The 15,225-nt window shown below is 47.2% G+C and overlaps 1 protein-coding gene across 1 annotated transcript in view; it reads right to left on the bottom strand.

Moving 5' to 3' along the window:
• Positions 1-15,225, bottom strand: part of COL27A1 (collagen type XXVII alpha 1 chain) — a 212,037-nt gene that overhangs the window by 7,321 nt on the left and 189,491 nt on the right. The window contains 11 exon segments of the mRNA XM_050907800.1: positions 355-417; positions 1,014-1,067; positions 3,331-3,438; positions 4,920-5,027; positions 5,422-5,529; positions 5,605-5,658; positions 7,220-7,273; positions 8,720-8,773; positions 9,750-9,803; positions 9,962-10,018; positions 14,966-15,019. Of these exon segments, the coding sequence (XP_050763757.1) occupies positions 355-417; positions 1,014-1,067; positions 3,331-3,438; positions 4,920-5,027; positions 5,422-5,529; positions 5,605-5,658; positions 7,220-7,273; positions 8,720-8,773; positions 9,750-9,803; positions 9,962-10,018; positions 14,966-15,019 (768 nt within the window).

Here is a 15,225-nt window from a genome sequence, read left to right as displayed (position 1 = left end):
AATAAAACTGTTTCAAAATGCAAGTCCAAAGACACAAGCCCTCACAGTACGGTTGTCATGACCCATGTAAAACCTCAGAAATTCCAGAAATAGAAAGATTCAGTGTAGCTGGAGTGGTCTGTGCAGTGGTCACAGCAGCATGACTGCCTCCAAGGCAGAAGAGACCCTTGCACACGTGGTTACCTACAGACGTGTTCTGGTGGCTCAGAGGTGGTGCCACGGCTGTGGCTTGTCTGCCAGGCAGGCGGTGAACAGGGCACTGTGCTCCTTATAGCACCTTGTAGCCTCACGGAAATAGAGGATGGAGGAAGGAAGAAAATCCTCCCAAACCAAACAAACTGAAAAACCACTCACCATGAGACCAGGCGGCCCACGTGGTCCCTGAATGCCTTTGAAACCAAGGTCTCCTGGGGGACCCTGCAATCAAAAATGAGATGCCAGGTCCCCTTAATAAACATACCCCGTGTTTATGCCCTTGCTTACAGCTCTGCTGCAAGGACAGAGGTGCTGCCTCTTGTATATGGGAATGGGAAGGTCCAATTTTTTAAAAATTCTTTTCCCACTCCTGTTTTGCAAGCCCTTTCCTTTCTACAGAAAAGAAACTGGTCCCCCTTCACCAGGAAAATTATATGCTGATAAAATGAGTCTAAATTTCAAATCAAGGCTCTCAACATTAGGAATGCATCAGTGTCTCAGGTACAGACTGATGACTGATGCTGGAAATAGAAGTGCCTGAAAGATGTTCAGGTGGGGAAAACAGCTCCGGGGTCTACAGGACAGCCCTTTTCCCTCTACCATCTACCCATTTTAACAGGAATAAGCTCCAACAAAGCACATGTAAACGCACACTCATTTAACAAATGAAGATGCATAAACTAAAGAAAGTTGGAATCACGATTCAATTTCAATAGTTTCTGCAGAGCTGCTAATAAAGTCTTTGCAACAAGTATTGCATTGTCTGTCCCCAGTAAAGAGAGACTAGAAAGGCAACTGGTCACAAGACAGCCTCTTACCTTTGGCCCAAACATGCCTGCAATCCCTGGAAATCCTGCCTCACCAAAGTCTCCCTGCAAATAACAGCCAAGACAAATACAAGAACAACAGTAAGTTCACATTGAACGGCTGGTCTCTCGAAGACACGCCAAGAGTTCAGCAGCTTCAGAGAAAGAGAAATCCATTAGTATTCTTCAGTCTAAGCAGGACTGATGAGAAAGAAGTAGGAAAGAAATCTGAAGGAGGAATTACACAAACATCAGGCTAGAAGCAACTCCAGAAGATCCCATAGGCTAAGCCTTTTTGCCCCCAAAATGGGAGGCATACCTACACTATTTCTAGCAGATGCTTGTCTAGCTTGGACCACAGTCAGCAGAAGCAGGATGGAGAGCATCTACTCTGAGATTGATCTCGGAAGTTCATGCTGCAAAAAACCAGCCTCAAAGCCCTTTAAAACAAGCTCTTCTTTTATTTCTAATACCAACTGGACTGACTTACTAAAAGATAATTTCGAACTATGCTGATTCAAGCTGTCAAAAAAATGCATGTTCCTACAACATAACCTCCCACTCAAACCCAGGAAAACTGTGCATATCCCCTAATTCTTTTCCTATTCAACCCTGCAGGGATTTTTGCTCAATTTCTTAAGAAAAATAATAATAAAATAATTGGAAGGCCATCAAGCTTGGATTAGCACATAGCATGCACTCTGAGAATAAAAAAAAACCCCACACTGGGTAGCATGTCCTTATATAAACACCCTCATTTCACCACGTTTGAGATGTATGTCCTCTGATATTTCTGGGCTTCTCCAATGTCAAAATGTGAAATGATTCAACGTTAAAAAAAAATGGGTCAGAAACATACACCAGATGATTCATCTACAGTCTTAGGAACATCACAGATGGAAAAGGCTTGTTTGGACTCTCGGCAGGACTATGTGACCCATGCTGGATTGTACTTTACGGGATGTTTTACAATGTCTTGTTCAGCCCAGTTGTAAATGACTCAAGCGATGGGGTTTCCACCGCCTCTATTACAAGGCTATTCCAGAGTTAGTCTAGAGACCTCACTGTTAGGAAGTTTTTCCTGCCACAACAGTGAGAAACTGCTTGGCAAGAAAGGGCTTGGTTGGACTCAGTGGAGTGTAAGAAACTTTCCAAGGATACAAATTGATTTAACTGCCCATTTATGGATCCTGGAACGGAAAACTGCTACTAATGGAGGACTAAGGTCTTTCCTGTGTTAGGAGAACCAACCAAGCCCTCTTTCTAGAGGAATTTCGGGCAAAAGTAAATGGGAAGTCAGAAGGGTTTAAATGCCATGGAGTCATCTCAGCTAAGAGGACCTGATCACTAGTTATGCAGCAAGGTCGGCGATGGCCATACTGGGCAAATGAACCTGCCACTTGGGAACACAAGAGGCAAAACAATACCATTATTATGTTGTTGGCTACTATCTTTCAGCTTGAATACTGCCATCACAGGGTTTTATATAAAATATACAAACAAGTATATTTTAATTGAGGTAGTCGGGGTTCATCTCGTCCCTTGTTTTGTATTAGTCCTAATCTCTCTTTTCCTCATGTGAGTTTTACATCTGTGGCCTAACTAGACCCTCTGATGGTGGTCCCAACATAAATAGCTTAAGTATTCTCAATATAGCCTCAGGCTGTTAAAGCGCGACACATCAGTGCTGAACTGGGCAATCCCACCGGCACAATAAATAGAAGCAGTAAGGATTAGGAGCCTGCCTCGGAGACAGGTGTGGAAATTAAACTTCTGCTTTGCTCAAGGGCTCTCGGTGTGTCTCCCACAGTGTGCTCTGAACTCGCAGCTCCACCGCCCTCACAACTGCACTAATGACGCCTGCTCCTGCACCTCCTGCATGTCCCAGCGGAGCTACAGACCTTCCTTTGCACCTTTTGGGTGGCTTGGAGTGCATAGTTCACCTCCTACACTCAACACCTCCCACAGGCTCCAGGCACCGCTCTCATAACAGCTCTCATCGAAGACGCTGCTGAGGGGTGTTTGAGATGGCTCTGCAGCCTGGCTGCCAGCACACACCGCGGCCTTGTAACCACAGGCACGAGGATGACGTGAACAGTCACGCTGTCTTGGGGAACGCAGGCATGGATTAGACATCTCTGTGCACAAGCGAGCAGTGAACAGCAGGGAAGCTGTGCCGACGCTCCTGCACTCACGCACAAGCTGGTTATGAGTTCCCCTGTAAAAGATCCTCCCAGGGTTCACCCTGCTATCCCAGCCTGCAGATCTGCACCCTCTCCTGCAGAAGACAGCTTGCAGTCGGGGCTGATCAGCTCCGTTCATCACTAACCGGCTGTCCTTTGGGTCCCAGATCGCCGGGGCTCCCTGGAAGGCCCGTTCCTCCTGATGATCCTCGCTTCCCTGTTTGGCCAGTCTGTCCAGGCAATCCTCTTTCACCCTAAAAATAACAGAATTCAAGTAATTCCAAAGGACAGGAGCTAAATATAACAACACTCAGCCAAAATAGCCATAGATGGAAAGCTGGAAGAGTGGCTCATCGGGATAAGGAATGTGGTTTCATCAGGAGATGCCTCAGGTCGGCTAAGGCGGATTGTTGCAGGATGCACAGTGTGAGACCAGCGATGGGCATGGCTGCGTCCCCTCCTGAGCTTCACGCAGAGCAGGAGCTTCAGCAGAGCTGTACTGCCTGCATCGGGGCTAAGGACAGCAAGGGGGTGACATGTCTTCTGTTTGCCCTTCCATATGTTGTCTGTCCTGCCCTGCAGTTTCTCATAATCTCTTCCCCCCAGCAGGCTAGCAATTGATGATTAATCCATCTAAAATGTTGAAGACATGCCAAGACTTCAACTAGGAGGACTTCAATCCAGAGGCTGCAAAGCCAACATTTTCCCCAGCACCAACTCCGCAACTTAAGGACAAGAGAGAGGCTTCTGAGACCCGGCACCCCACTTTGCTCCCCACCTCTTCCCCTTGCCGAGCGCCAGGAGCAGCACAAGCCCCAGCTACTCGATCTGGGGCAGACTGGGAGAGAGGAGCAAAGGTGGCGAGAGCCTAGGATGGTTGAGCAGCTGGAAAAGGGGCAACAAATTTCCCTGGAGCCAGGGTATGAGTCTGTCATAACGACACGAGGGTCTTTCAGTCATTTCTGGCAACAGCCTGTCATTCTACCCAAGGCAGCTGGAGGGCAGCAAGTGACAGTTTAAGAGTGATGTGTTATGGGCGGTATAATTTAAATCGGACCTGATAGCCTCTCCAAGCCCAGCTGGAGTCTTCCTTTTTACAGACTCTTTCTACAAACGGCTGAATTGCTGTTGGTCCAGTTTAGATCCTGTGGCCGGTTTGGACCAGGGCAAGGATCAGGAAGAAATCCCAAGGTCACTAAAGCAGCTTGTCCCTGCTTCCACCCAGAGCGATGTCCGAGCCCATACTGGTTCCAGCCATTCCAATCCAGTAAATATATGCTAAAAAACAAGCAGCACAAATTTCCCTTCAGCAGTTCAGGCCTTGTAGGGCAGCAGCTAGAGGACACCCGAATTTCCCATGGAATTGTCCATCCTGGACATCCTACAGGCAGGCTGTAGCAGTTCCTTTGCAACTTCTCCAAGGCCATGTTTTTTTAGCCAGGTTTCTAATGGAAGAAGGCTTAAAGTGTTTGTAGTGTGGGTATGTGTATCTGCAGGCTCCTGAGCTCAGTGAACTTTGACAAAGGAGGAAAGGTCTCTGGAACATTCAGCTGCTGTGAACATCATGAAGATGGATGGATGGATGGATGAGGGGAAAGATCTACTGAGCCTCTAGCTAAGTGAGAGGTGGCAGCAGGAGTTGACATTTTATTAGACCTTGGAGAATCCAAGCTCTAGACAACAGGCTCACAGACTGGATTGCTCGTAGCAGTATCTTAGGGAGTCAGAAACTCACCTTGAATCCTGGTGGTCCCTGTGCCCCGGGGAGTCCCGGTATGCCAGGGTTCCCTCTTTTGCCTGACATCCCTGTCACACCTTCTTCCCCATCATCACCCTGCTCTCCCTAGAAAAGAAACCCAGAAGAGGTTATGAAACAAGACGCTCTTTCCAGCTCTGCACAGCTTCTGGGGGGACAGGGGAGTGGTGTGATTCTGCCCTCAGCAAGCACCATGCATCTGGGCATGGGTGGATTTGCAGAGATGTATATAGAAGTCTGTGCACGCAAGTATCTGTCAGGCTAGAAACACTGGTTTATTTACAGACTTGGCCATGCAAAGGCAGCTGCTGCCTCTATGTGCATGTGAGATATGAAGAGGAGCATATGATCCACTCTGGGTACATGTAAACTGGAATATCTATAGCTGGACTACATCCATTTCTCCTGTGCTACCTTTTGGTTTTCCAGCTCCTAAGTTGCGTTTGCTATTAATGCTATAAGGTTACAATTGCACACTCACCAGCATCCCAGGCACACCATCCTTCCCAGGCACTCCGTCCACTCCAGGGGCACCCTCTTGACCCTGCCTTCCCACCACTCCTCGAGGACCTGGTAGCCCAAGGATGCCCTAAAACCACAAAGGTGTTAGTGATGGAGCTCCTGGACAGCATTTGCTGGGGCAGAAAATTGAATTTTTACCTACCGGTGAGCCTCTGCTCCCTGCATTGCCTCGTGTTCCTTGCTTTCCTTTTTGACCCTGCAAGTAAAAAAAGACAGACATCTAAAATTGCAGCAGTTCTAGCACAACTCCACTTGGGAGCCTGACTTCAGGGTGTGCTTTTGGATAATGGTTGGAAACAGTTTTATAAAGAGGAGATTTATAAAGTTAGTTGCTCCAACACTGGGGAATGAACTGCTATTTGGTTTTATTACAAGTGATTCTTCGTATGTCTTGAGAGTTCTAGGGCAGGAATGAATAGCTAGAAGGCAAGGACCTACATTTTTCCTAACACAGAGCAGATGAGGACAAATAAAGCAGGATGAACTCGAGGGAGGACTCAGTGCACTGGCAAACATTAGAACAAGATGCTTAAAACCGGCGTCCTCTGTCAGTTCATTGACAGCACAGGGCCGAACCAAGGACCCAGCAAGTCTTCTGCAGGGTGTTCAGTAAAAGCTTTTCTCTGTGAGGTAGCTCCCTCTATTTTGGAAAGTTAATGGAAATGAAAAGGGTATCTTGTGCCTAAAATTTGCAATGCTGCTTTGTGAATAAAGATGTAAAAGAAATACTCCTGAGGTTTATTAGCTGTAAAAAGGATTAATTTCTGCAGAATGAATGGAAAACTCAGCCTCATCACCTTCACTAGGGCTCTCTTAGTGAGGTCATGTACTAAAGCACTTTCAAATTGAAGCATTGCATTTTCTGTGCATTGTTTCTCCATCTGCAGAGGACTAGGCAGGCCAGCTACATGAAAGAAATACTCCTGGGGGTGCTTTCTCTGCTATTCATTAGACCCAAAGGCAGTTCCAGATTGTTCATCGATGGGTAGAGTTTATTTATCTTACTGCCTGGTACGCTTTTTGCCAAGAACACCTACTGTAGGTTAAACTATCTTCTGGCATTACCCCAGCAGGGTCAGATTAAAAATCCTGACATCTGCCAAAAGGGAGCAGGAATTTGCTGAGTATTGAGATCACATACTTATGTTTTAGCAAATAAAGTCCCTGATCTGTGAGAATAATTAGCAAGCTTGTCATTATAGCCAGATGTAGAGGTAGGAGTAGGTATGAGGTACCCCAATGAACCTTGAAGGACGCATGTGTGTTGTGTTTTCTTGCTCAATAAAGGCAAGAAGTTAGAGGGACTCTTCCAAGAAACACAAGAACTGCATGGATAAATGGGCTCCAAATCTGGAAGGTTTCAGGCCAGAAAAGTTTACAGTTCAAGTGAAAGAGAGAGACACTTGCCTGGCTCAGACCTCCTTAGGGCCAGACGAGCCAGCTGTGGCTGGAGGCACCACAAACAGGGGTATGGGAAGGAGACACAACCCATGGCAACGACTAAAGACCTGCCCAAGATTCACCCATCATGCTGGAGCTGTAATTGTCTTGATCTTCTCCAGCTCCACAAAGCCAACAAACTATTGGGCTTGGACACCCAAATACATGTTTACAGCCCTCCCACTAGGTTCTCCACAGTCTTTCAAGGCGTAGACCGTAGGCCAAATCACACATGCTGGGGAAAAACATGAGAGTCCTCTTAATTAGACATTTTCTTTAAACTTGGGACACTATAATTCCACCCTGTTGAAACCTACCACATCACCTTTGGATCCCTTTGCTCCTGGCTGGCCTGGTGGTCCAGGATCCCCCTACAAAACATAAGCAAGAAAAATCTGCTTGAAATTCTCTTCTGGCAGTATCTTGCATGAAGTACAAAGAACAGCATTTTTTGTGCCCTAACAACGCTGACCGTATGGAAACAATTCAGGGGAACAGCCTGTGCTCAGACAGGCCTCCTGGGGAAAAAGGAGCAAGGAACTGTCTCCAGAGAGCATTTAACAGGTTGTCAATTGGAGAAGAAGCAATGCTACCCCCTCACTTGGGTGCTGTTCGTATTTGCAGAAAGCATTCACTAAATTCCAGATGGTGCCTGGAAAACAGCGCTGAGAAGTGGGCAGGAAGGAGCCTGTTTTGAGAAAGGTACTGCAGAAGCTATGTGCAGAACGAGTAGTTTATACAGTGACTACATCTTTAGTGTTGGTACTACCTCCCTCTTGCACGCTGCAGCCCCTTCCTTGGTTTCGATGGATGTCAGATACTAGAGAGCTACCTATGGAGGAGTAAAGCAGAGAGGATATTTCACTACTCTCTTACTGATCCCTTCCCCATCACACGTGTCTCCATCTTTTCTTCTGGCCATCCAGGGTTTTTTTGCGTGTATTTGTGTCAGGGGCTGGACTAATATCAAAGAAATGGTAAGTAAGGACACATCTGCAGAGCTCTCCTTCTTCAGCTTGTTTCTGAGCCACGTGTTTCTAATGGCTCTTTACTAAAGACAATCCAAAGCTCCTGCTTCCATCTGAAACACTGACATCTGAGGGGCTACCACCCCTCAGAATAAACTACATCCACTGGGGAATGCAGCAACTCTTCCCGGTTCTAGGCCGTATGACAGAGCACTAAGATTTTACCCCGGAATGGAATCTGTTGTTCTTCCCAGCAGCCCTACAAAGAACGGGAATTGATTCAACTTTATTTCCCAATACAAACTACATTTAATGCGCTGCTGCACTCACAGTTGCAATAGTCACATATACAAATTAGACGCTGCCGTATACAGCAAGGGAATAAAAAGTCCTTCCCTTAAATCTGGATTTAATTTAGTCTTTCATAAATGAGAGGTTTGAGAGGAAACCCCATGCAGGCAGAATAATACAGTCTTGCCTCACACTGGACCAGCTCTCACCAGCAGCATACCAAATGTATCATTTCCAAGCGGACCCTTCCACTGTCATTGTCATCTCCCACTGCCCATCTAAGATTTCTAGTCCCTCTTGGATCGTTCAGAAAGGACAGTTTTGGAGACAGGCCAAAACAGAACAGGGAGTGCCCCCTGTTCTGTCACCCATTTATTAGTCCCAACATGTGACTCGAAATGCCCATTCTATAGGCCTGGCTTATGGAAATGCACACGTTGCATTTCACAGCTCACCACACATTCCTTACTGCAGCCCTTCCTACCTTCCTTCCTTTCTGCATCTGTTTTTCACATGCATGTGACATTGGGTAGCTTACAATAAAGCAGCATCTCTTACAGGTAAGCCTTGCTGTCCAGGTTTTCCTCTTTCTCCATCAAGCCCTTCTTGACCCTTAAATAAAAAACAGAGAGGGAACATGTGTTTGTTCTTGGGTACTTTTCTGGCAATGGGAAACAAAAACGGATGTAAGATGCTGTAAGGGGCAGGAGAAGATATACATATCTACATTCTGCTAATATAGAAATGTTGAAGCTTGCAGGTAGTGTACGTGCTCCCATGGATATGCATTGGAAAGAAATAGCTAAGAGCAGCTGCTAATCACCATCTAAGCAGTAAAGAAGGCTTTCTAATGCGTCCCTAAATACACACAGCGCTAACGGAAGTGAACAGTTGGAGACGGCTGTCCTACAAAATAAGGCAGCAGCACTGCTACTTTGGTGAATTTGAACTCTTCTGTACATTACTGTAATGGGTTGCTTTGACCAGCTGCTTTTGGATGGAGGTAAGACTTAGTCCATAGAGCCTTTGCAGATCAACACCAATCAGCTGGAGATGTCCCGCAAACAGGGCATTGGGAGCACAGGGGAATAATTCATAACCCTGGTCTTGCTTTTGAGAGAAATTCCGATAAGATTTTGGAAGCTTCCAAACCTCCAAGTTAACAGAGATCTTCCCGTGAAAGAGTCTACAGCCATGGGCACATCAGTCTTGAATTCTGTCCAGCATTGACACGACCTCTCTTGTACACATCTTGCCCAGGGTATTTCCTTGATAATCACAAATACCTCTGATGAGATGGTCCTGCTCATTCTTTCAGTCTAGTGTGCTCAGGCAGGTGCACGGCATTGTGAGATGCTGACCTGCAGGACCTATATTTGCCTTCAGCAAAATTTTTACCACTTTAGGTAAAGATATCTGAATTACTCCTTGTCTGAAACACAGCCATGTGCAACAGTTGACAAGGGACAACAGCGGGTTATGAATTGTGACTACTGGGTAAAGGGCAGACCTTCTGTGGGCTGATGCAGATTGGAAGCACTTCCCCAAGACAAACATTTCTGAATCACGTATTTGGAATAAGACTCACAGGATAACCAGGGTCTCCAGGCTCCCCTCGATCACCTCTGTCACCAACGGGGCCCTACAACAACACAACAAAGACTTAAGGTGGATGTAAACAATCTGTCATCCGCCATATCCCAATGGCTTGTGTACGTTCTACAAGTAAAGAAGCAACCCAACTAATCCACCTGCAAAAATCAGGCCAGGATTGATTAGAGAAGGGATTTAACATCTTACTCTGTCTCCAGGCGGTCCCTGTGGGCCTTCTACCTTCCCGTCATCACCTTGTTCTCCCTGTGAATAAAAATGCTAGTATTAATATAGACAGCAGATTGTATGACAGATGCTTCTGTACAGACCCAATCCTGTCCTCCCATATCATGGGCTCCTAAGTCAAAGCCTCTGTTGAATTTACTAACTTGTCATCCAAAGAAAGTCTAAACAATTTTTTTTGTTTGCTTGTTTCACAACGTGGAGTACACTGACTTTTCACATTGCTTTCCTGGTTTCTTTGGTGGTTGTTTCTGCCTGGTCTAACCATCCTCCCTAAGGAACCAGGTGCAAAGGGTTATTTTCAACAATTCCTAAAACTAAGCAAGAACCACGTAATTACGACAATATGACAGTCAAACCAAACTCTTTAATCAAGCATTTCCCCACCCTCATTGAGTGCTGCCTGGGCTGTCATGGGAACAAGGGTGGTCTGGATGGGCTCCCTGGTTGTGTGCCACCATTGTGGGCTTGTCTTACAACTGATCAGGTGAGAGGGTCAGCCCCTTACACACTCGCTGTGTGAGCAGCTCCACTCATTGATGGATGCTCCACAGGAAGAGCTCAGAGCTCATGCTTTGGCTGGTAGATAACATCACCCGGATTATTTATAACTGAGGTCTCTCTAAAACATCCACAGAGAGATCCCTCAAGACTTAACATAGACACTATCTTTTTTAATTCTGTTGTATAAGTCACTCAGGGTCATGGTGTCCTATTTTCTCTGGAGTCTAGCTCAGAGACGGCTGTTTCTTTGCTCCCCATATAAGATAGCTACATTCCAGCTCCTCCAGTTTTTGGCTACTTCATATCACTGAGTTTCTGGCACTCTGGCTTCTTAGGATGAACAAGTCTCAGAGCTCCTTTGATGTTGCAGCTACTGGAGAGAGGAGGTCTGGGGAGTTCTGGCACAGTGGAGCTGCTGTGTTTGGAGTGCTTGGGGTGCTCCTAGAGCCTTGAACGTCCAAATCTCCACAGCTATGCAGAGCCAAGTTTTCCACAGACTTCTGTAATTCTCAGTGGTTGCATCAGCCCTTTCTGGTGTATTTATGACTGTCTTTCACTTTCTCTCTGGGCTACTCTCATCTTCTGTTTGAGTTGCAGCTGCTGATAGTAAGGGTGTTTGGGCAATTTCTCAGTGATCCTGCCTCTGGGAGAAGGCATTTAGGGTGCTTTGCTTGTATGTGATGTTTGGTAATGACACACCTGGAGCAGCGAAAAACCCTCAGTGAAAAAACTCAGATAGTGGAGCTAATAGCTTCTTTTCTGTAGGAACTGGGTCACGGCTTGGAATCAGGGCTGTGCCACTGCTGAGAGAGACACGCTGACCCACACGGACTTCTCATGGGCTGAGCATCAGTATTGACATTTACAGCTTGGTAAAATGAGGCTCAAGATTTGGCAAAATCTCTTGCAGGTAACCTCAACAGGTAGCAAAGAGCTCAGTGCATCTCTCTCCACTGCATGCTTGATGACAGCGGCATTTTCTTTCTCTGCTGCTGCGACATGTGTTGGATGAACGTTGCCAGGATTTCATATATACTCACAGGTTATGGTTATACTGTCCTTAAGAGATTGTGTGCTGGGTGGGGAACTCCAGCATACTCGTCTGGGGTTTTGGGGACGTATCATGGTAGAAGAAATATATAGGGAGAAACTGTGCCAGGATGGCTTGAGAATATAGTACTGAGCAATATGGATGGAGAAATTTGGGGGGTAGACAGAAAGGAAAGTAGTGCCTAACAGGCTCTGCCAACATTTTCCAGTGCTACTGAACTTGCTGGTTAAAGTCAGCAGCAGAATACCTGGCAACTGGTTTGCTTTCTAGCCACTATCAAAGGAATGTAGGCTAGAAGGAAAACAAAGCCATCATTTCTCAAGTCTCAGGAAAAAAAAAATAAAAATCCCAGTATATGTGTTACTATGCAGAAGTCTTGGCACCGACTGCCTCTTCCCAAACAGGATGTGAACACCTTGCCATTTGGGAGCTGAGACGAGCGTGAAGAACTCAAAGAAAGCTCATAATTCTGGGGACCCTTGAAGAGCATCAAGACTCACAGACTTTCTTCCCAAAGCTGAGTTGTGGCTTTGTGTCCCCTTGAGTCTAATTCCCACCTTGTCCTTTGTCTTCTGACTGAGAAAATCCTGCAGCCTGGTCAGCTCTACGACTGCGAGACTGAGCTCCTCCAGGACTTCCTGATGCCTCAGCTGCTCAAGAGGGAGATGAAAGGTCTGCACTAATTCTTCGGAAAGTTGCAGTGAAAAAAAAGTTAGAGTAAAGGGCAGCAAAGTAAACATGTTGGGATACAAATGGAAAATGCATGGAGAAGAAGGGAAGGCTTGTTGTTGTTGGCTCCTGTCCCAAAGTGAGATACACTAGTTTGTAATTTTAAAAGGATCCCATCTGGACTGCTTTAAGCAGCTGCCAAGTGCAGGCGTCTGCTCTGAGCAAGGCCTCTTTGAGGAGCTGTAAATGTATTAAATGCGGCAGAGTAGCTGGCTGGCATGGCACAAGGGAGCTGGATTCCACAGTAATGCCTCTCACCAAGCCACTTTCTTCTCTGGAAAAGAGAAGACCTTCCCCACCATTATATATCCTCCTTCTTCAGCACAGCGAAGTTTACCATGTTGTTTAAAGCTCACAGAGCAGTCACGGTCCCATTTTCGTTTCCTCTTCATTTCTCAGATTCAGGCTTCCATTTTCATGTTCACACGTGTGTGCGAGGTTACAGATGTCCAGAGGGAAGGAATCTGCCTATCCTTAGGCTGGGATCCATGCAACTCTTAGGAGATAAGAAGGAAGGATGGATAAGAAAACTTAGATGCAAGACTTTCATGGAGCACCTGGATGCTGCAGGAAACAGTGCTGGAGGCTCAGCACGCGATGCTGTGCTCTCCTCGTTCAGCTGGAGCTGCTCCCCAGCAAGGTGCCAGCAGACCCGCGGACCTTCCAGGAAGACGTGAGTGAGATCCAGCTGTCAATGGTCACTAACAGATCTGACAGTTCTCAGCAGGATGCATTAGATGCTTTGGTGTCTTTGTCAGGCTTCAGCTCGGATACTTGCATGTAGAATTCATTTTATCATCAGCGTTGCTGTGCTCTGATGGCACAAGATCTATGTTATCTCTGAGGGAGTACTCTTCTAGTGTCCATTTGCAGAAAAATATGTTGTTGGTGAAGGGGAGAGTGCTTCAGAATAATAATTTGGGGACCATTTACTACTGAAATGATGGGAGCTTTCAAGAAGATGATGACTTTCAATGTTTTAAAATAAAACAACAGCCGCAATTTAAACAGAGATACATATCTGCACATCTCTTACTCCTTCTGCTGTAAGGCCAATGGCTGATCTTGATTTTGGCAGTCACAACTCACAACTTTTTGCCAGGATGCTCAAGTTTCAACAGTGGGACTGTGAGAAACCTCTGGCCAGGCTCTCAACTGACAATGTGCTTGGTTGTGAGCTCTTGCATTATTATTCTGGGCTGGTAGTGCTTGGTTAACACTTGCCGCTTCCCGCACGGCCACTCAGCAGAATACATCTGAAGACAAATGCTGCTGAAGTCTGGAAGAGCAAGAGGTGCAGCTCGGGAAGCGGATGGGGCAGCATTAGAAAGGCTGGGGGTGGAGAGGAAATTCAGCAAGGCAGCGATGGAGACGCGGAGCAGCAGGAACATCACCAGCTGTTCCTCCACGGATGTGTTTCAGCAGCAGGAAATGAGAGAAAAAGCAGCATGACCATTGTTCGTCCCCAAAGCAAAATTTCTAAGGCATGTGAATATCTTAGCGGAACACAACAGTTCACCCTGCCCCACTGACTCCTAGCCACGGGCAGAGAGATTCACTGCTGCACAAGCAGTCTCTAGGCAGAGCACAGAGCGCGGCGTGAGCAGCGTGAACAGGGTGCCCTGACACCCAGGAGCCTGAGCTGAAATGACACATTCAAAGCCCCAGCAAAGACAAGCCCTTGCGATCTCTGTCCCACAAGCTCCTTTTATAAGAAATGAAGCTCCTGCGTGCACACGTAAAGCTGCAGTCACACCTGTGGGGCAGAGGGAAAGCCGAAAGCTCTCTCGGCGATGGGGAGTGGAAAATGAGCGAAAAGAGTTCACGCGTCTTTCCTCTTTATGAGGACCCCACGACTGACCGGTCCCAATTACCATCGCTTCCCTTCCCACACCGAAGGAGGGAGCATCACTGCTGCTACTGAAGGCACGTGAGGGGCTCCAGCAGCACTGCGAGTACAGCCAACGCCAGCTGGGCCGTCCTTGGAGCACGGAGCAGCCAGCTCCACCGACAGGAAACCATTAAAGCGTGAGTCACTTCTCCAGCCTGAACTGGTTACGGCCGTGCTGACTCAGCAAAAGGGGAAAACCACAAGGGGAAAGCCACCACGGAAAGAGGGCTCTGACTCAGGCCAGCTGCGGCAAGGGGGCTCATCGAGGGCTGGGGGGGGATGAGCGAGGTAAAGGGGTGGCAGGTGATGAGGAAAATGGAGCGAGGGCAATGGAGAGGAGATCAGCTCTGCCTCGCTTACAACACACTATCGGCTGATTTAAGCACAGATGGGCAGCTTGCTGAAGATCAGCTAGTTTGTGCAGGGTGTTACGCTGACTTGATCACAGAAAGTTACTACTCTGATTTCTTTCAGCTTGGGGATTGAATTTCTGTGGATGCAGGAAAAATGTGTCCCCAGAACACGTTGGCTGGCTCAGCCACGGGCGCAAGGGCACGTGGTGTCTGGAAAGCACATGCTAGCGGCACGGGTGTCCTGGCGCTGAGTTGCAGAAGTAAAGCTGCAGCAGGAGTTGTGTAGATGGCCATGCTGTAGAGGAGGCACCTCTGCCTCTGCTGCAGGTAGAGGAGGAGAGTGCAGATGCATGGGTGTTATGGCAGCGGGGCAATTCTCTCTGCGTCAGCTCAGCTTCCATGCCAATGGAAGACGAGATGGCTAAACTCTGCGAACTTACCTTTTCCCCCTTTGGCCCTGGTGGTCCAACTGGCCCTGGTGGTCCTGCATGTCCCTGTGGAGAGCAGGCAGCACGTGAGGAGACAGGAAAGAGCTGTTTGACTGAAGGTCCTCCCTAGTTTCCTGCCAGATCTCGCAAGCCCTGTGTCGTGCATCCCAGCTTTGGAAGGATGCATGGGTCATGGCAGAGATGAACCAAACGCATCTGGAGATGTCGTGATGGCGCAAATGGAGACTAGAGAAAGAACTAAACTGAACTCA

This window comes from Gymnogyps californianus, chromosome 18 (assembly GCF_018139145.2).
Source record: "Gymnogyps californianus isolate 813 chromosome 18, ASM1813914v2, whole genome shotgun sequence".
NCBI classification, from domain to species: Eukaryota; Metazoa; Chordata; class Aves; order Accipitriformes; family Cathartidae; genus Gymnogyps; species Gymnogyps californianus.
This window is presented reverse-complemented; position numbering and strand designations above follow the sequence as displayed.